The sequence below is a fragment of the Sceloporus occidentalis genome, unplaced genomic scaffold, assembly GCF_023333645.1.
Source record: "Sceloporus occidentalis isolate IW3139 unplaced genomic scaffold, rSceOcc1.0.p SCAF_175, whole genome shotgun sequence".
Taxonomy (NCBI): domain Eukaryota; kingdom Metazoa; phylum Chordata; class Lepidosauria; order Squamata; family Phrynosomatidae; genus Sceloporus; species Sceloporus occidentalis.
The window spans coordinates 1745412-1768013 of record NW_028317155.1 but is presented as its reverse complement, the minus strand read 5'-3'; the positions used below and the strand labels follow the sequence as shown (position 1 = coordinate 1768013).

The 22602-nt window shown below is 39.2% G+C and overlaps 1 protein-coding gene across 1 annotated transcript in view; it reads right to left on the bottom strand.

Moving 5' to 3' along the window:
* LOC149279044 (spermatogenesis-associated serine-rich protein 2-like) overlaps window positions 1-22602 on the bottom strand; it is a 29945-nt gene that overhangs the window by 3497 nt on the left and 3846 nt on the right. The window contains exons 3-8 of the mRNA XM_089501511.1: window positions 6548-6627; window positions 6271-6379; window positions 5687-5736; window positions 4970-5231; window positions 4521-4709; window positions 4188-4323 (exon numbers count right to left, since the gene is read on the bottom strand). Coding sequence (XP_089357637.1) covers window positions 4188-4323; window positions 4521-4709; window positions 4970-5231; window positions 5687-5736; window positions 6271-6379; window positions 6548-6627 — 826 coding nt within the window. The remainder of the gene's footprint in view (window positions 1-4187; window positions 4324-4520; window positions 4710-4969; window positions 5232-5686; window positions 5737-6270; window positions 6380-6547; window positions 6628-22602) is intronic.

Below are 22602 nucleotides of genomic sequence, written 5' to 3'. Positions count from 1 at the left end.
ACATTGGCATAAGGAGGCTGTAATCACACCCCTATCATGACCAGGTTCCAGTGTGTACTGGCTGCCTGTGCATGATAGGGGTGACATATATATATATATATATATATATATATATATATATATATATATATATATATATATATATATATATATATATATATATATATAACATCTTATACACACAAACACACACAGAGCAATCACAGTACTATGATGCCCAGGCAACCAGTACATGCTAGAACCTGGGTATGATTGCCAACAGTAAATCACTGTCCTATCACACTCCAATCATGCCAGTACATGCTGGAATCTGGGTATGCCTGGGCATGATAGTGTGATTATATATTTTTTTTAATATCGTTATTGCATTTTTGTCCAATTTTGGTGTGCTACTTTTATTAAAAGTGTGGTTTTTTTTTTAATATAAAAGGTAGGGGTCATTTTCGGCCAAGTGAATGCTGAGTTTTTGGTTTCGGTGCATTCCTACTTTATAGTTCAGTAAACTCAATAAATCCATGTAATGGCATTTGTAAATTAAAATAAGCAGAATATGTATTAGAATTCAGAACGGCATTCATAACGTCTTGTTCTCATCTGCATGATTGTTCCTGAACATTTACTTATAGCTCTCCCATTGCCTTGATATTGATTGTTTTAAGCAGTCTTTGCAAAGGTGTGTGTGTGGGGGGGGAAATAGGAAGAGAACTTCAGGATAGGATATTGATTAGATATGCTCGTTTTACCAAGGATCTCCCCTTTTGGGACAAGATGCCATATGCATGTGCATAAGGGGAGCCCTGAGCAGGAACAGACTTCTGACTTTAGGTGTAACGAAAGGTAAAGGGTAGTGAGGTAAAGAGAAAGAAGGGGAGACGGGAAGAAAGGGAAAATGTTATGTTTAACATTTCTTTTCTCTTATGGAAGAAAAACGGCAGCACACAAGTTCTATGTATTTTATATATATGTGCAAACACCTTGCACCCAAATAGGCACATATACGCAATATACTTGTGCAGCTGCCACTGCCATTTTCTTCCTTAAGATAAGAGTTAAAGATGAAGCAGGTTATTCTCCAAATTGCTGCATTTATCCCCAAACAGAATTTATATATCATTGTGTTGGGGATATAGTAATTTTCCATACAGTAATTTTGTACTGAACTTTTAAGACCGGCATTTTGGTTTTATGCAGAAAAATCGGGCCTAAAAACTGTAGTATACTCAAAACATGAAGTCTTGCAAATGGCACCACACGTCCGGGAAAATAGCTGAACAGTACTACGGTGTATTCCAGATCAACTGTCCCCTGTCATATTTCCATCATTCTTCTTTCAAGCACGGGATGTTCATTTACCAACACGGACATTTGCAGGGGCGTTAAAACATTCAAGCCCATTGACTTCACTATGTGGCAGGAAAAGAGTATCTCTTTAAAGAAGGGCTACGTTGGGCTTCTAAAATGCAGTCATTAGAGAGTTTACTGGAAGGTAGTCTCACATTAAGCTAATGCCATATGCGAGGCCAGCTCAGGCCTTTGTGCAGGCGTTGATCCTTCACATCGAAAGTAAAATGAGTTAAGTGAATAAACATCACTGTTTGTGACAGCAAATCAGATATACGGTACATACAACCGAGTGAGACAGCAAAGGCACCTGCCTATATTTTTAAGACAGACATTTACTTTTTTTTTTTTTTGTCTTCCGGATGGACCTAGCTTGACAATGTCACAAACATCTCTCACTCATTGAGACCCCAATAAATCAGTTAGGCAAGTTGAAGTTAAATGGGAAAATGTCACTACAGACAAAAAAGATTCTATTATTTAGATGCCACTATGTACACTGCTTTATGGTTAACAGCTGTTTTTTTGTTAAAAAGCACATTGCAGTTTTTTTTCTTAGAGCAGAGGTCAAGCAATCATACAGATATTATGCAAAGGAAGGTATAAAGAACAATTCAGTGGGGACATTCTGCTGATTGCTATGATAATTGAAGCACTTTTAAGACTGCTCTTCACGTAGAACCCTCCATATTTATTAAAGTCCATAGTCTATGCTTCTGGAGTCTTGCACTGACATATTCGTATGTTGGCATTTCAGATTTGCAATGACATTTAATTTGCTAATGTAACAAAGATATAAAAACACCTTGAAATATTTGAACACACACACACTGCTATTGTTTCTTGTGTGTATAAAAGGGCAAACACCCTGTCTGTAATGACTGCGCTATGAAATCCGGCTTTAAGCTGGAGCATGGGTTCTTCCTATGCTATTTATTGAAGGAGTTTCCAACTGGCAAGGAGCCAAAGCAGCTGGGAGCAGCTCAGCTTTCCGCTCCACTATACGGAACTGGGTTTCCTGGTTTACAGTCATGCACGCTATACTAAGACTCGTTTCTAGTTCTGCCAGCAGTCACGGAGAGCCACTGTTTGTCTGGAAAGGTCGATAATTATGCAGTGCAATAGAATGCACTAGGACTTTAAGATGAAAGAATAGAATACCCTTCCATCAGTGTAATGGAATGGGAGAACCCCCTACTTTAACCAGAGTCATGATTTCAACACAAATAGCCATTTGCCTACTGGTAGCAGAAAATATTTGCGTTTAGCAACATAATGAAGGTCCAACAAGTTTCTTCAGATTCATTTAATGTCCTGCCCTTGACCCGAGTCAAAATTAAACAACTTGTACACTAAAAACATAATATCACAGCCTAAGGTGGGCTGCTAAACTCAAAAATCACAATGAGTAACAATATTTTTACAGGGTTGGGTTAATATATGTTGCACGTTTATTGTGAGACCATAAAAAAATGACATATGTACAAAACTACCCAACGCTTTCACCCTTCCTAGAAAGCAAACAGTTAATACATGCAAACTGGCTAAAAGCAGGTAAAAGCATTTTTCATCATACTGAAATTTAGCCTGCCATTGTGAGGAGGTGGAGGTTATCACCGGGTCATAAAAATACACCCTTGCACAATGCAAAACAAGCAGTGCGGGTACGTGTCATAAAGGTGCTGAACAAATGGAACAGCCCAAGGCCATGACTCCCAACAGTGAAAGCATGTGAACGGCAAGAAACGAAAGAGCAAGAGAGAAACGAAACAAGAACAGTTATGCTGTGCTGTAGGAGAAATCAAAACTCTGTATAAAACAACGTGCAACGGTATATGAGAGGACGTTGATGACCACCTTTGCTGCCTATCCTGCGCAGCTCTAAAACCGACCGCTGCAATACTAACAGAGCTTAGGGTTCCAAGTGTATAATTCCATCATTGCCTGTTTACATGTTTCATATACGTTCAAAAAGCAGATGGACTTTGTTTGTTTGATGCCTTGCCTTATTTTCAGGAGAAGCGTATGCCTGTGCCAATTACAACTTGAGCCACAAAGCACAGCCAGGCAAGATTCTGAACCCAGATGGCCTTTGTCAAATGTAGGTCCGAGCCAAGAGACTTGACAAAGATCATCTCGATTAAAAGGTTACCTGCATGTCCGCCTACTCTTGATAGCACATTAAGGTCAAGAAACTACAAAACACTGTGTTGCACAGTTCTTGTGTTTTTTATGTCAACCTTTGCAAGTGTAAAACCTGTCGTGGTATTAACTTCTACAACTTCTATTGGTAGATCACATCACATAGCTAGCATTCTCTTAAATGAGCAGTCAAGCATTTTTTTTTTAATGTTCTTAAAGTCCCCCCATACACTGCTGAGCTTTTTCAGCTGACACACTCTGTAGGAAACATAACTCATCTATTTTTAAGCTTGATGTCACACTGGCATATAAAAGGCAACAAACTTTAATCTGGAACCCTGCTGCAAGAGAAGAAGGCTCATGAGATTCTACATTGTTGCCTGCTAGGATATGTAGCAGCTGTTGAGAAACAAACAAGCAAGCAATGTTTCCAGGTGAATTAAAACACTGTGGGGCCTTGGTGCACCATTAACACAGCAGAAGCTACCTAGCCAGGAATGCAAATAATGGGGAAATTGCATTAGGGAACACTCAAATAAAATAAAATAAAAAAACCCCACACATTTTAAGTTTACTTTTGGCAAACAGTGCCTCTGTTTTACAGAGTTACAGGATGGGTCCTTTATTTGAGACTAAAGGTACTACTGGTAGAAATGGCATTTCGTGTAGTGTTCTCTGCAATTCTTTATAATTGTGCCACTTACCAGCTCTGTAACTCTGAGAAGGTCTGCTTCATCTTTTTGATTGAGGCATCCATTTCTTCTTTCACCACCATGCGGTAGCGTGCCAGGGAGACAGAGCAGCGCTGCAGGTCCTTCACCGACTTCTCAATGTTGGCACCTGTAACAACACACAGGCTTACATTCTCCACATTAGTGTTGCTTGGAAACGTAACTTTTGTTACAGCTTCAAGACCTGGCATTGTAATTTCTTTTTTAGAAGAAAAAAATTTTTTTTTCAGTTACTGCAAAAAAACAGATTAAAAAGTAATGGTAAAAAAGATACAGCAGCTTTTTTTTTTTTTTTTTAAAGTTTACCCAGCTTTTTGGAACCCGCGGAAGAGGGTGCATCTTCATTTATTGACTGGGAGCTAGACATGCTGCCAGAGCGCGCTTTGATCGGATGCCTGTGGTCAGATGGGACAGCTTTATGATGGGAGGAACTCTGAGGAAGGTGAGACATCAATTTCAGTTCCAGCTCTGGACGACCGTTCTGGAATGTGGTTGCTACGGGAAAGTAAAACCATGACTTTTTTTTGCATGATCAAGTGCTTTATGATGAGATTACCAAGACATTCATAATTCTTTACATAGATGAATCAGTGTATGTTTCATACCTAATGTATATTCTCTGTTACTATATACATATATAGACAGGCAGAGAAACATACTTTCAATCTGAGATTATGCTTTATTTAGAGAGTGCCAGTAGATTTTGTAGCGCAGGAGAAAATGCATCAGCTACAAATTTCCATGTATGCTCTCACCTGTGTGGTCAGAAACATCTGGGGTGGAGGGCTCAGAGTCTTCCAACTCCCTGGCATCCAGAGAAAGGGTGTCCAATCCCTCGCTGAGAGAATCCGCAGACTCTGTGTCATTGGTGGAACCATTGATATGGTAACCGTTTAGTCCAGCCTTTTCACAAGATGGGACATTTTTTTCCACCTCTACATGTACTGCTTTACTTGCATCAGCTGTGGTGTTCTGCGCAGGAACCTCTGACTTAGGTTTACTCTTCTTCTTTTTGTTCTTAAAGGAAAAAATATTAAACAATGGTAGGAAAAGATTTATATATATTTATATATATATATATATATATATATATATATATATATATACACACACACATATACATACACACACACACACACACACACACACACATATACATACTGAAGGACTCCTTATTTAAGTCAGTGTTTTCTTACAAAAAAATCTTAGAATATATCAACTATAAGAAGGTTTACAAGGCTATTGTGTGGTATGTGCGCATATATACACACACCTACAGGGCCTGGGGAAAAGTTTATTTACGTACAGCAGGGTCTTATTTTACTGTATGGGTCTTAATGTAAACATTTAGTTAATGGAAAAAAGTATTCATGATGGTGCATGGGAGAGAAAAAAACAGAAATCTGTGGGGTATCTACATGTGCCCATCATCTAAGCAGACATTAAGTGCTTACAATATAATACACAAGTACCTTTTTTTTGCCCAGCACAGTCCATTCTTTCAACACCTCCACAGCATTTCCTGGAGAAAATAATAATTAGTTGCATTGAGCTATGCAAAGACAAAGGTATTGCAGAAGTAGGATGTAGAATATGAGGAACAGAAGAACCAGGTCATATTCTGCTTATAGTACAGAATATAAAGACCAATTAATGCCAGAGTCTTTACATCAGAATAAACGGGCAGAGTAGATGGGCCGAATGGTTCTTATCTCCCATCAAATTCAAATTCTGTGTAATATGCAAACATTTAAGTGCCATTAATTGACAAGCTTTTAAAAAGGAACTTGCAAGGCCTTTGTGCTTTAGGTAGTGTTTTGTTTGCAGATCTCTGTGGTTGAGATAATGAGAGTGTATGCTGCTTATCACATATTAGTCACATAGATCTCCATGCACACAGCATACACGGAACGTTCTGTCTAGAGTCAAATCAATTACCGTTTCTGGAATTATGGGACAGAATTGGTCACTGCTAGCTAGATTAACGCATCTCCAATTCGGTTGATATCTGCTACTAGAAATATTTTCTCTTAAAACAGGGAGATCCCACTCGTACCTTCCATGAAAGCTTGCACTGTCCTGTCCACACAGTTGTCAAAGTGCTGGAGCACCAAGATGATCTCATTGTTGCTCTTATTGGGGACCACAGCTCGTACTGCATTGATCTAATTAAAAAGACGACATATATATAAAAATAATTCATCAATTACACTGCAAAACATTAATTCCCATGTCAGACAAAGAACGAATCTGGTACCAAATCAATGGTTTTAATTTACAGGTTGACATCTCATCCTGAATATTAGATTCAACTGCTAACTATGAGTACATACCTTTTCCTTCATGTTTTCATAAGAGCCTCCTTGAGCCATCACAGTATTGGACTGGACGTCAAAGACAAAGCCTATAGGATCTGCAATAGAGAACATATACGTTACTTATAGTCTATTCAAATGCCGGCCACACATGTCCTGTGATTATAATATACAATAAGGTAGTATAAACATTTGATCTGCCCAATTAAATTAGCCAGATCTTCAAGCAGAAATAGAACTTCTTTAGTATACCAGCAGCTTTTGCCCAGCCTTCTAAACATATCACACTTTAAATATAAAACAGTTCACCTTTTTATGCATTTCAAAATTTTTGTAACAAAATGGCTTTGAAATACAACAGAGCAACAGCAGATCTTCAAACTATGTTAATGTTATATACACAATAACATTAAAATGAGTTATTCACAGAAAAAAAAAATAATCTAAAAACACACATGTACGTTTAATTGCTGTGATCATTAATGTATTCCCATAAGAATAGCCATCACCTGAAAGGGAAAAAATATCCGGAACCCAACTCTGATATACTCACCGTCTCTAAAAACCTGTATAAGAAAAGCAATTGGAGAGTGCTAAAAATGTTTACAAAATGCTAAAGTTATCTGAAATACAAATAAGCTAGCACACGAATAAATAAAACATAACTAAACAAGTCATCTTTTCCTTGACAGATGTACTGTCAAGGAAAAGATCTATGGCTTGTAATTAATGTCAAAGCATTTGCATCCTGTTTCCTTAAATAAAGCGAACCGCATTAACAAGGCAAAGCTCCGCCTGATAATAAACACAGGCTTATGTAAAGAACACTGCATGCGTGGCCACAGAGCTGGAATAGGAACTGCTTCTCTATCACAGCTGTAGCATTTGCACTTTTAACCTCTTCACGTCCTTCAAAAGGTTAAATGTCTACAGAGCCAGAATGTAAAAAAATAAAATAAAAAAAAAAGTTTGTTCACTTAGACCAACAACATATTTCAACCTATCAGAGACCTCCCCTTGAACTGCATGACACCAACAAACTACAAACCGACAAGCCCAGTTGGATGAAAACTTTTTTGTATAGAAAGGCTATTTTCTTAGCAAAATAGAAACAGTTACAGCCAATTACAAAGATACCAAAAGGTTTAACTGTGAACCATAACAGAATTTCCTTGACCATGGATTTGTCCTCCATCATCTTAAAATATCAGCCGTTTGTTTAATGGTTATGCAGACTACACACACACACACAATCTAAATATATTAAGGCGGATTTGCAGGTAGTTTTTTTTTTAATTGAATTTAATTATGTTAAAAAACTATTTAATTAAAAAACTTTAATATATTTTCTCTTTTTTTTTTTTATATGGCATAAGTATGTTGAAATTAGCCACGTTTTAAAACCTTAAAAATGAAATTAGTTTTTCCTTCTCATTAAATCCAACTGTTCTGGGATGTTTAGTATTTCATGTCAATGAAGCAGACATCTACAGCAAATAAAAAAAAAAATAAAAAAAAAAAAGTTTGACCAATCCCAGCAGCCATTGCACAGAGATTTTAGATCTAATCCATGTTATATATGCAGACAAGAATGTGTTTAGAAATTGCTAAGCGACAAGTAGTTCTAGCTGTTGATGTAACCCAAAGGTCCCATCACGTTCTGCAGTTCAATAAAAAATAATATATATATATACACACACACACACCGTATTTGCTCGATTATAAGACAACCCCCCAAAATCTGAATATTAATTTATGAAAAAAAAGAAAAAGCCTGAATATAAGACGACCCTATAGGAAAAGTTTTACCAGTAAATGTTAATTCATGTAAACTATGTGAAAATTTTTTTTTTAATAAAAGCTATGATTGAGAAATAGTGTTTTTATTTCCTTTTTTTTTTTCAACCTGCCCCCCCAGTTATGCACATCTGCCCCCTGGCTTGCCACTCTGCCCCAGAAATGCCTTATACCCTCTAAATGCCACTGTGCCCCATGATATGCCTTTTAACCCTCTAAATGCCACTGTGCCCCATTATATGCCTTTTGACCCCCTATGTGCTACTCTGCCTCCAGAATTGCCTTATACCCCTATAGGCCACTCTGGCATTTAGTGGGTTAAGAGGCATTTCACAGAGCACTCTGCCTCCAGAAATGCCTTATGCCCCCCATTTAACACTCCCTCCCCCAAACTTCCTGGAGCTTCTGAGTCCCCGGTGCGTAGTCTAGTAGGGATCTGGATCTTAGTCTCATAGTCAGACCTGGTTGAGGTCTGATTATAAGACGACCCTGATTATAAGACGAGGGGTATTTTTCAGAGCATTTGCTCTAGAAAAAAACCTTGTCTCATAATCGGGAAAATATGGTATATAGTAATTATGCCCCCCCCAGTGAAAATTCGAAAATGCGTACTGGAATTTTAACAGAAAACCAGAATGCTCACAGCTTTTGTTATTAAGTGAAACTTGATATTGTAATTAACAGTACTGATTTCCCTGAAGATAGCCTCTAAGTAATCTACGTAATACCTTTTAATAGAGCAACCTAACACACAAGCTTTTCTGACAAATGAAGAAGGGGCCGATGAAGTTTTGGAAGCTGTATGACCAAGAATTTGGTTTTAATAATATTTTGGACATTTCATATTAATACGTGAATATGTTATGTGACAGTCAATGTAAACATTTAAGTATGCAAAAAAAAAAAAACAACTGATAGACAATCTTGCTTAAACTACCATATATTGTTTAATGACCAATATCAAGTTAATATTACAGTTTTCTATTTAAAAAAAAAAAAACACAAAAAAGTAGTCCACAAATAGCAATCAGCCTGCTGCTGGTCAGTGGCCAGCATCCAGTACGTGCTGGCAAGCAGCTGTCCAGGTAATACGTGGCTGCTTTAGAGTACGTTACTTATTAGCGTAGATAAGAAATGAAGGGTTAATTAAGTATACATGCACAGGTGAGCGATATAATGGATTTAGAACCACTCCTGACCCAAAAAATATCAGACTAAGGCATGGGCAGCTAAACACAAAAGCAGGTAATAGTAATAGAAATGGTTTCTATAAAATATATAGATATATATATATACACACACACACACACATCTATATATACACATACATATATATGTACTGTATACGTACCAGAGGACTGCAGCGAGCAGGCAGTGTAAGGTATGCAGGAGATGGGTGACAAGGTGTAGTGTGATCAGAGGTACCTGCTCTATGCTGCCCTGGAACGTGCCACACATTTTTACAAGCCATTGCTTTCCAAACCACACCTCCTGCCTGTCAAAAAGCTCGACAGTTTACCATCACGCTGGTCACAGTCAGAAGAGAATCCGCACCCAAAGCAAGCATAACTTGTCGCTCGTCATAAGTGCATAACAGGCTTCCTGACGTCAATTCAGCCACAAAGGGGGAGTGGTGTGCTGATAATACGCTGGACTTGGAGACACAGGTTCAACTCCAATGTGAACGCCCGAATCTTAGAAGAAATCTGCTTACCCCCCCCCCCCCCAGTAACTTGGGCACTATCCCCAGTGACACTCAAGACATGGATGTGTTGGAACAGCAATATTAGAGATCTTCACTTTGTTAACCTTCTGTGTCTAAAGTGTACAAAACTGAACAAGTAGACGAAACTTTGACGAAAAAGCCTCAGAGCGCTTTCCCAGGGAAAAAAAACAAACAATATTTACTTCCTTAACCCGTTGAGTGACACAGGTACATGACAGAGTATTTTGCTGCCACGATGCGGACACCTCTCAGCCACACAGATGTTACTGTCTCTACCATTGAATGTGTACTCTTCCAGGTTTAGGTTTAGAATGTCAAGTGATGCAGTGTATGAGAACGGCATGCAAATTTACAGATAGAAAAGACCTTTTGTATTTCTGGAATTAACTGCTATACTTGGTTGTTTAATTTTCACCTGCACAACAACCGTTTTCTGCCCCACAAAGATATAGGGCCGACCGATAACGAGCAATAAACTCATAATGCTTTTACTCTATTGATTTTAAAGGTTATAGTGCTGGCTACGCATATTGTTACTCAGGTAGCAGGTAAGGTAGAAGAGGCCAACAGGTGGACGTCCAGATGCCCTAAACTACAAAGGGCTGGTAGAGAATAGTGCGAGGTGTAGTTAACCACCTTCAGGGCAGTGGATATAGGGGGAATGTCGCATAAAACTGGGTCGTATATTATGGTCGTTTTTTGCACAGGCATCACTAAATATCTGGCAGTGAAGGCTGTCAAATGCCATCAGGCTAGATGTGACGCTTACTGACCGCCATACATTCAGAGGTGGATTTGCTGGACAGGGTTCCCCACAGGTCATACACTGAATTGACTACTTTTAAGAAATTGGGGAAAAAATAGGCGTCATTAAAATTAGCAGAAAATTAACTTAGTGGCAAATGTATGTGTAAAACAGTACAACAAGTTAAGTTATGACAAACTTTGGAGGAGATTGGTGATAAAATGTCTGCCTGAAAAGTGTCAATTTTCCTAGAAATATAGCCTAGGTTGTCTTCAGTAATACATGATGTGCATGCCTGAGAATTCTCCGGGTCGTCAGGTCTTGACACACCGCGCTCATTTTTCTGCCGCAACGTCAGCGGGACCATCCACCAGCCGTGTAACGCAAGGGAAGGCCCGAGTAGCCGGAGCACAGGAGCTCCCAGGTATGATTATGTGCACCTTGTGATATCTGCCCTTTTACAGCCAAAATAGCTAAAAATCCTAGACATATAGGTTATGTTCAAGGGCCCTATTCACTAAAGAGTGTTGTAGGATCTTCACTTCAATATTCATTATGAAGGGCCAGCACTGGCAAGCTGATCCTGTAAGAATGGCCGAGCTTGCCCTGTATAATGCATAATTCAATGGTTGAAGAGACATTGCACTGAACTACAGGCCAGCAGCAGAAGCATATTGGGGATGGGCCTTCATAATGCATAGCAAGGCACAGAAGCTGAAACACTCCCATTAGCGAATAAACACCTAAGATGTTTATGTTAAGAAACTTTTAATCTACCCTTAGAGAAAGCCGACCGCTCCAAGCAATAGCCTGGGTTGACTGACACAGACACAGACACACTCTTGAGGGAGGGATACTTTTCTTCAAGTATTAAGCACAGGGAGTTTGCCGGTGACATGGACTATGATTGCAGATATCCGCATTATTCTGGGTGCTGAGCAACGTACATTTACCATTGTAGTTCTGCTCGTAGAAGCCATAGATGGAAAATGTTTAAAATATATTATATATCTTATATTTTACACACACACACACACACAAATTTTCATTAAAAAAAAAAAAACAAACAAAAAAAAACCCCAGCAATGTCATGATGTTTTAGTTAGCGTTTCGGATTTTGTCCCTCTATTCACTTCAGAAGACCCGTCGCATATGTGTGAGTTTTCCTACATACCACTTAGAAACTATGGTTTTACCATCTAATGGGCGGTATATTGCTGCTTTTCAAATCCATGGAAATCGTTCTTTTAAGATAATGCCTTAACCTAACTTGTTTCAGAAACCACCTGCAGGGATGTATAGAAGAATACAATGAAGCATGAAGGGGTTTTATCTTCTCTCTAACTTAATGAAAGAAAAAAAATAAAAATAAAAAGCTGACTGTTTTTATTAACTGGACTACAAAGTAAGGATCGTTCCAGAGAAACGGGCTTAAAAGCGAGAAAATTCACCACATAGAAAGTTTTTAATGTATCTTAGCCCTTAATGGCTTTTACAAGCAAGATTCCTAGATAAGCCTTTCACACAATAAGACAGGTGCCTGAATGCTCAGTTTCAGTTTATGAGTCAAACAGAAGGCATGTGACATCTTCCTTTACAACAAAACTTTTAAGAAGACACTAGTAGGGCTACTGAATATCATATTGTACCTATACATTTCTATATTTTACTGTAGTATAGTGCTCATGACTACGCCAAAAGCAAAATGTGGTTTCTCTTCTAGGATGCCATCCTAACAATTGTCACGTCTGTGTTTTATGATCTGTTTGTGACATATTACTCATGTATCTAGCTCAGTAAATAAGGCTTGGAGCCTGTCTGTGAAAAAATACAGAGAATGGATGAGGTTAATGCCAGACACACCAGTGCACAGACATGATGTCAAACAAAAACAGCAGGAGATTGAGTCAGGTCAATGGCTACCTTTAGAAAACTGCATATGGTTTTCAATTGGATTTCATGCCCATAGTAGAGCAGAATGCTTATACACAAGTTTCTTCTGCGCCATCCAGAATAATAATACATGGTTCTTTAGGGGCAGCTCTCTTAATACTTCACTTTAGAAAGACATTGCAATTGCTGCCCAAGAAAAGAATATGCACCAAAAAGAAAATGTCATGCACCTTTTTTGATATAAAATACAAGACCAAGAAAAGGACTATAATATATATATATACATATATACATATACACACACACACACATATTTTTAAAGAAAATGTTAAAAAATGTTGGTGACGGACTAGGAACTAACATCCTGAATGTCCTTGTCTTGCCTCCCATTTGTCTGTGTTCTTGTGCACGGATACACTGACTTATGAAAATAGGCAGGCAACAAGCAGGCAACGGGGCTGCAGCTGCACCGGAAGAAAATCCTAAAGCCACTGATGCCCTTCCCCCAATTTACAGCATTTATAGTTAAACTTTAAAATTAAGTCATTGGAAAGTATAATTTGTATTAGGTTTGGATTTTTTCGATTTGTGACCCTTACCATACAAGGAAGATGCACACCAGGTGCAATGACTTCACATCACACGAGCAGCTGTCACAAAAATCTCACCATACCAATAACAAAAGCATAGCAAAAAACTATGTAGAAAAATACCTTTGAGCACGTTCATCATAACCATACAAAATAGTTCTTGGAACGTTAGATTTGGAAAGAAAAAAAACTTATCATTAACGAAATAATCATTCGTAACTAGACTGAGCAAACAACGGGGCTTCACATTATATCTAGTAGACCAAAGGACAGGAAACAAAAGAATCATACAATTGGCTTTATATATAGGGGGGGGAAAAAGGAAATTCACAAATTTACTGACTTAACTGTAGATTTAAAAGGATAAACTACATACATGCACAAAACTGTTATATCCAGGGGAGTACCAAGAAACCAAAAGGCCCTGGTGCAAACCGCCCCCCCCCACTCCTCCAAACATGTCCCACAATGCCAACTTCCCCAAACTGCATGTTATAACCTTTGTCCCAAGCAGCATATTGGTGACATCCTAACATCCAAATAGCGTGCCTGTGCCATCTTAGCACCAGCCTGTCTGTGCCATTATTGCCCTCAAACAGCTTGTCTGGGCCTTTTTTGGCCCTTGCCTCCCCTCTAACATACACTTTGGCACACATATGTAAACACACTTACACATGCCAAGACGTTTGGGCTTACACACACACACACACACACACACAACTTATAGATACCTAGAAGTTAATGCTCACACAGCTCTGGTCCAGGTTGGAAGGGTCCTTTCTAAACAATTTGGGGCCAGGGAGACCGGAACAAGTAGTTACAGGGGTCACCCAGGCACCCTAGAGGCACAGGCCCCGATTGCCTCCGCGACCCCTCTAGTTACACCACTGGTTATATCTTATATTCGCATTCTAACACAAACCATTGGCCACAATACCATGCAAACCATTGGTACACAATACATATGCTTCTTAACCCCTTAAGGACAATAGGGGTTTTTACTTGTAGTATATTGTGGGACAATGGCTCTTAAAATTTTTCAGTGTTGCTGTGATTTTCTTCTCTCTCATTTCGTGCTCCCACACATATTATATAGTCTTTTTCAGGACAAACAGGGCTTTCTTTAGATACCATTATTTTTATCATATCATCTAAATTTACTATGAAAAAAGATAAAATATGGGTATTTTTTGTAAAAAAATTAATGTCTCACTTTTTAAACAAAAAACTTTTACTCATCTGCAAAAACTAATTAAAAAACCTGCTAAATAGATTCTACTATTTGTCCTGAGTTTAGAAATACCCAATGTTTTTATGTTTCTGCACGTTATGGGGCCATAAGTACAGGTAGCGTTTTGCTATTTCAAAACCATTTTTCCAAATCTGGTCATTCTCCCCCCCCCCCCCATGTGCCATTTCGGGTATCTTTGAAGCCGGCCAATGCAATTTACCCCACCCAATCATATATTTTTAAAAACTAGACACCCCAAGACATCTGAAATGCTGGTATTTTAACCCTTACCATGCACTAATTTTACCACCAGCCTTTGTGAAACTTTATGGTAGTAAAAATTTTCTGTATTTTTTTTCCCCCCACACACGTACTTCAGGTATAAATGTATTGCTCCTCGTATATGTCCGTGTCAAACACCCCAATATGTGTTCAGTAACATCTCCTGAGCGCAGTGATAACCCAAAAAACCCATGCAAGGTGTGTATTTTTTTGCCATTTAGGACATCTGATCCTACTGCCCCCATGTCCCATATTTGGGACATTTTTGAACCTGGCCAATTCAATTTACCCCATCAAATCATACATTTCATACAACTAGACACCCTATGGGCATTTATAATGCCAATATTTTAACTCTTTCCATGCTGGAATTTTTGTGAAGATAAAGAATCGTAGGACTTGCTTATTGAAAACTTTTTTTTTTTGGTGACAGTGGAGATTTTTACGTTACCATATATATATATTTTTTTTTTACTCATTACCGATTAGTGAGCTGGGCTCCATTGACCTTGCATGGTTGGATGGAGTACCTGCATTCAACCTGCAGGAGGAGCTCGAGAGTTCTCAAGAGGGTCTAGATAGACCCTTTGTGAACTCATTCAGTTTTCTATTGTTGATGCCATCCTGTGAATGACGGCAACGTCATTTACAGGATGGCACTTGGGGGTTGCTCTTCGAAGCAATCACAAGGCTATCGGGGGGTTGTGTTGCTACATGCCTCGATATCGAGGCATGTCAGCAACACAGTTTATGCTTAGGAAGCGATTCCAATCGCTTCCTAAGCTGTTTTAGCCCGCCGCGATCTTTGATGATCGGTGCGGCAGCCATTTTTCTTCCGGGGAGGAAAGCCCACTTGTGAGGCTTCCGTGGATGCTGCAAAGCCGCCGATCGCGGCGAAACAACTATTTAACGGCAGCCCGTACATGTACGGGCATTGTCGTTATCGCGTTGCACGGCAACCCCATACATGTACGTGAATTGTCGTTAAGGGGTTAAAGCCATTTAAGTATTTTTCGTACCAATTTTGCTTTATTATACTAATTGCTTAGTTTCTTACATAGAGGAAAATTCCAACAAATATTTTTACTTGACAACAAAAATCTCTTTGCATTTATCAGGTCGATGTGACCTGTCCCTTAAGAGATAAACTGCTGGAATCTTTTCATGAGTCAAACAAAACAGGTTCCTCACGGTTATCTCCTCTCCCACAAAATAAGCTATGATTACATAAGTGACAGGTCACCATAGCCTCTACTTTGTACTCAAACTTTTGGAGACTAATCAGGCCAGACTGGAGACAGAGGTTGTTGCTTGAGGGATATTAGCCAAGGTAATTACTAAAACGCCATCACCAAAACTATAGCTGGTTGACGCTGTAAGAAAAACTCAAAGGGCACTAGTCATCACCTAACATAATCAATGTATTTAACCCCTTCAATCCCCTATAGACGTACCGGGACGTCCAAAAAACGCCCACAAAGAAACCCCTATGGACGTCCCGGTACGTCCAGCCCTTCGTGCAGCGTCAGGGACACATCCCTGCCGCTGCACGGGAGACCAGGCTGTCGTTTGACAGCCTGGACTCCCCACTGACAGCAGAAGCCGGCTTTGCCGGCTTTCTGCTGTCCGATCGCCTGTAACAGCTTCCGGCATGAAAGCGGTTGCAAACGCGCGATCGGGCATTCCCTCACGGGTTACGTCACTGCTGACGTAACCCGGAAGGTCATCGGAGGACAGGATATCCCCTGCGGGGATATCCTGCCCTCCGATGAGGCACAGAGACGCTGCGATCTCTATGCAGGTCTGTGAGGACCTGCATAGAGATCACAGTGTGATCGGTGCAGGGGGATCGCGGGGAGGGGAGTGAGAAACCATCTCTCTCACTCCCGGCCTGTAACAGAAAAGCTGGAAAAAAACAAACGGTTAGTCATTTAAAAATATTAAATAAATCATTAAAATAATATAAATAATACTAAAAAAAATTATAATATGAGCTGTGATGTCACTGTGACATCACTGGTATGTTCAGGAGGTCCCTAGGAGGACCTCTAACCATTACTGTGTAAAAAAAAATGTAAAAAATACAAAAAAATGTACAAAAAATTAAAATAAAATAAAAATATATAAAAAAAAATAAAAAAAATTCTTAAAAAAACCTTACATCCCATTGCCCTAGCATAACATCTAGCCAGTATAACCCTCCTGCCCCCGTTCACAACCCCCAAACCCGTTAAGCCATAGGCATAAAAATTATACAAAATTGTACACCTAATAGTATGCTCCCTGGTGCTGGGAAAGTCTGGAAAATCTATATAAATTAGGTATTTCTGAAATCAGGACACCTGAATTGATAAACTTGGAGGGGATTTTCCATCACTTTACCTAATTTTGTGAGGATTCAGAGGGAAAATGTAAAAAAAAAATTAGTTTATTTTTCTAATCTTCGCTAGTTTTTACTAAATTTCTCATTCTAAATTTTCAGCTAATCATCCAACTATGGTATCAAACGAAAGCTCTATCTCTCCTTGAAAAAACAATATATAGTTTACATGGGTACACTATTCACAGGAAAAGAGAATCATCGCTAAACCGACATACCCCAAAAATGGCAAAATTGCTCTGGGCTTTGAGGTACCAAAAACCCCTGGGATTGAAGGGGTTAAAGTATAGCTTGTCTTATTTGTTCTACAATAAATAATTGTTTTGGAAACACGAAACAGGACACAAAAGGTTTTAAACGGGATTACATATAATTATGGTGGAAGATCCCTTAAAATATTAGTTTTCTTAAGATTTACTCTTTAAGAACTATGTACACTTAACCATAATCCAACATTTGTAAAATATAAATTACACAAGAAGTCGACAATTCCTACAAGGAAGCCGAACTTAATGGAAGCGAGTCGTGTTGGAGTCTATAGTAGTGTTCAACACACATATAATACAGATTTTTTTTTTTTGGTGCTCACTGAGTGCCAAGTAACTATCGTGGATTCCAGTTCAATGTCAGCTGAAGGGACACCTGTTGGTATTTGTTAAGGTTATCCAATGGATTTCTTTTGGTTTTATATGCAGTCTTTTAATTGCAGGTTTCTTATGCTGTGGAATATTGCATTATTTTACCAACCATACAGAATCCTGACTGTAGCTTACCAATATTGGTTTAGGCACACATCCCAATGACTTCGTGAAAGATATATTTGCATGGAGGCACTGGTGCTTGCTAAAACGAAGCAGCCTGACTTTTCACCCTGGACCTCTATAGGATGCCCTGTAGAACAGAACATAAACTATAGGCTGCTGTCAACTCATAGCCATTTGTACTGAAAGTGGATCTGGCTACAAACTTGTTGATCACATTGAGAGGCACGAGTCAAAGTGAAACACAGATTAAGTTTGGTAAAGAAGATGCCTTTATTGGCCGATTTGTATTACATTGCAGGCTTCTGCAACTACTTAAGTCTATTCCTCAGGCATTTTATACAATCAAAACTTGAATCACTCATACAGCACTACGTAGACAATCACATACAATCTTACTGTATAAATGTATACAGATTTCAAATGTATAATGTGCCTGGAGAGACCTAAGTCTTCTTGAACAAATAAAGGTATGGTCTTCACCAAATGTGCTTTTTGTTCAAAGTGCAAGCATATGCAGACTTAATAACAAATTTCTTGAACAATTATAAAAAGGCTAAATGTGTCAGTTTGAATTTAATTGAAGAGACATATAGAACACGTTGACCCGGTCAACCTCTCTACGTAGACCCAAAACACTTTCGACACAAGTATCCAGCATCCAGAGACAAAACACAATACATTTAGCACCATGAACATTTCATATCTAGCCATGCTGGAAATTGTGCGTGTATATAATTACATACATACACTTCATATTCATGTCTATGTATTTAGAATGCAATGCAATCAAAGTCCCTGTTGGTGTAATGGTTAGGTGTCCCAACAGATTTGCCCATATAGTGTGTATGCACATATAGATTGTAAGCTCGTTTGAGCAGGGCCCTCTCCTCACCCGTTCTGTAAGCCAAATTGTTGTTCTATACTACTTGTTACAGAATATGATGGCGCTACATCTAATATATAAACATAGTGTACATAACCCCTGCCCCCCCCCCCCCAGTACAGTTCTCCATATACGCTACGTAAGTTTGTTGTCATGGCAGTTTAAGAATTTTGGTAGCAAGGGGAAAAAAAGATTCTTCGGAAAATGTTGCTCATAATAACCGAGACAGATCCCAAGAAACAGGACGCACGCAGCAGTCCAAATATTTACCCTAATCAGTGTTATGGCCAACTATTGAGCTTGCACTCCTCCCTGTAACTGCTTTGTGCTTCCGCTTTCTTTCTCATTTATGTCAGAAGAATACCATGCCATGAGAATTTAGATGAAATTCAAATCTGCCATTAACATTGGCAATCAAAATATAAGAATACAGAGACAGGAAAGAGCGGTGCTCTGGATTTCTCCCACTTCGTTTTGATGGAGACCAGATGCATATGAAATTCTAAATAGGAAATTTGACTACGCAACGCCCACCCACTGTGCCAGAGCTTTCAAGGTACTTTTAATGATATTCTCATAACATAAATAGGGTCAAATAAAAAAGGGTTTTGTGATCACAAGCCTACTTTAGTTAAATTGTCACATGAGTAAAGGAAGCCTTAAAGAGGCAATATATTAATGCTTTATTGTCTTATTTAATCATAGTTTATTTTATTGTAAAAAAAAAAAAAGTATGCATCTCAATCTCTACTTTGTAAAGATAAGTCTGTCCATAGAGTTAGAGTGAGTGTGTGCACAATTCAGTGGCACACAAAGAACAATGGCATGGAATAATGACAAGGGTGGATGATGACATCAGAAGAGGGGGAGGGACAGAGGAGTACATTTGTTTTTCCCTTTCTTGGATAAACAGCACTTTTTGGTAAACCTGCAGTTAACATACCTGATTTTACTGCTGTTTCTTAGCTCCAGCTTCACCTAATGGAGGCAATTTATTCCACAAGCACCTGCATGGATTTCATATAGGAAAGTACAATAAATGGCTGGAGTGAGCCATTTTGAATATGACAGAGTCGAGAGAGGGTCTAATTTAATAACAGTTTCTGAAACTTGCACAGCTGTGAATTTGCATCCAAGATGCTTCAGCGGTGTGCACGGTGATTCAGTTGGCTACTCTCAGCAAGGACTGAATTTGTCAGCAACTGGTTTCATTACTTTTGCGGTCTTGATCTGATATGGAAAACTACACGTTTGTAATAAAATAAAATTAGTTGAACAATGAAAAAAATATCTAATAACTTAAATTTGTAAAGGCAAGGATACTAACGACTATCTCCATCAGTTTGACCTCTAGCGATTTCTCTATGTCTAAGAGGTAATAAAAGCAAAATTTAACAAACACACATTAAGGAGGAGACCATAAAGAAACAGAATTTTATTCAGTACTACATGGTATCTTTTTCAGAACTTGCTATCCTTACTCCAACGGTCTTGCATACAAGGACGGGTTATGGCTATGGCGGTCTTTAGCACCCACCAGCATTATATATTTATATTTATATATATATATATATATATATATATATATATATATATATATATATATAAGAGCATTCTGTGCATATGTATGGATCCTGCTCTCCTGACGCTCAAGGTTCACTCAGTAAATGCGATTTTTGGAGGTTGATTTAAAGCTTTCCTTATTTCTCAAAAACAACACTTTAAGTATTAAATCCCCTTCAATAACACTTTATTAAATGAGGGGGCTTAATTGAACTTCTGTTTTCCAAATCTACTCTGAATAGACTATGTTCTGTTCAAGTAAAAGCCATACTGGCATGCTTGAAAGCTCATTCAGAATGACCTGTAAATATCCTATTAGGGGGAAAGAAAAAAGTAACCTTCCCCGGCTGTCAGAGATCAGAGTTCCGCGCGCCGGTGTGGGGAATTATCTCTGACAGTCGGGGGGTGTATGCGCGATCGACGCAGACAACCCCCGCTGCTAACCGCACCTCCTTCCGGCTGCAGCGGAAGTCGCCTACGCGAATCGCGTAGACGTCTACACGCTGCCCCGACTACACACCGGGAGTCAGAAGCACCGGTTTTGGGGGGGGGGGGGGGTTGGATGTTAAATGGGGGGCATAAGGCATTTCTGTAGGCAGAGTGCTCTATGAAATGCCGTTTAATCCACTTGATGCCACTCTGCCTCCAGAAATGCCTTTTAACCCTCTATATGCCATCTGCCTCCGGAAATGCCTTATACCTCCCTATGCCACTCTGCCCCATAATATGCCTTTTAACCCCCTAAATGCCAGAGTGGCATATAGGGGTATAAGGCATTTCTGAGGCAGAGTGGCAAGCCTGGGGGCAGATTGGAAAATAAAAGGAAATAAAAAAATATTTTTCTGAATCATAGCTTTTATAAAAAAAAAATAAAAAAAATAAAAGTTTACATGAATTAACGTTTACTGGTCGTCTTATATTCAGGCTTTTTTCCCTACATTAATATTCAGATTTTGGGTGGGGGGGGGTCGTCTTATAATCAAGCAAATATGGTAATCTAAAATGACAGTGATGCCATCCAAACATCCATTTGCTATCACGCCATCACGTCTAATTGTTTAAGGATGAAAGCTGTGTTACATTTTTATTACACTTCAGGACAGATGCATTTCTCACTTTTTTTCCCCCAAATGTTTGTGCCGCTGTTTATCGATATGGCTTGAGATCCCTATCTCATCAAAACCCCTCATGATGGCTTCACTACAACCCTTTGCTTTGACCTTCCTGCAGTGTGTGTTCAGCTGCAGGGGAGTCAGAGAACCTCCCTACTTATGTGATATAATGTGATGCAATATTACATTCCAGGTCACCAAGCCATGGCTCTACAGTAATGTTACATGTCATGAAGACCATGAAGGGTTTCAAATGTATTTGTCATTTCTCCCAAATCCTGACATCAAAAATATTTATATAACAGTGTTTACAGAGGTGTATATAATTATATATTATATATATACACACATACACACGCTGCTCAAAATAATAAAGGGAACACTAAGATTACACATCCTATATCTGAATGAACGAACTAATCGTATGACATACTTCCGTCTTTACATAGTTGAATGCGCCGACAACAAAGTCACACAAAAAATTCTCAATGGAAATCAAATTTATCAACCCATGGAGGTCTGGATATGGAGTCACACTCAAAATCAAAATGGAAAGCCACACTACAGGCTGATCCAACTTTGATGTAATGTCCTTAAAACAAGTCACAATGAGGCTCAGTAGTGTGTGTGGCCTCCACGTGCCCGTATGACCTCCCTACAATGCCTGGGCATGCTCCTAATGAGGTTGCGGATGGTCTCCTGAGGGATGTACTCCCAGACCTGGACTAAAGCATCCGCCAACTCCTGGACAGTCTGTGGTGCATCAATGCCTTCCTCTTGCAGGAACTGCTGACACAGTCCAGCCACGTCTTGCATTAGGAGGAACCCAGGGCCAACCGCACCAGCATATGGTCTCACAAGGGGTCTGAGGATCTCATCTCGGTACCTAATGGCAGTCAGGCTACCTCTGGCAAGCACATGGAGGGCTGTGCGGCCCCCCCAAAGAAATGCCACCCCACACCATTACTGACCCACCGCCAAACCGGTCATGATGGAGGATATTGCAGGCAGCAGAACGTTCTCCACGGCGTCTCCAGACTCTGTCACGTCTGTCACATGTGCTCAGTGTGAACCTGCTATCATCTGTGAAGAGCACAGGGCGCCAGT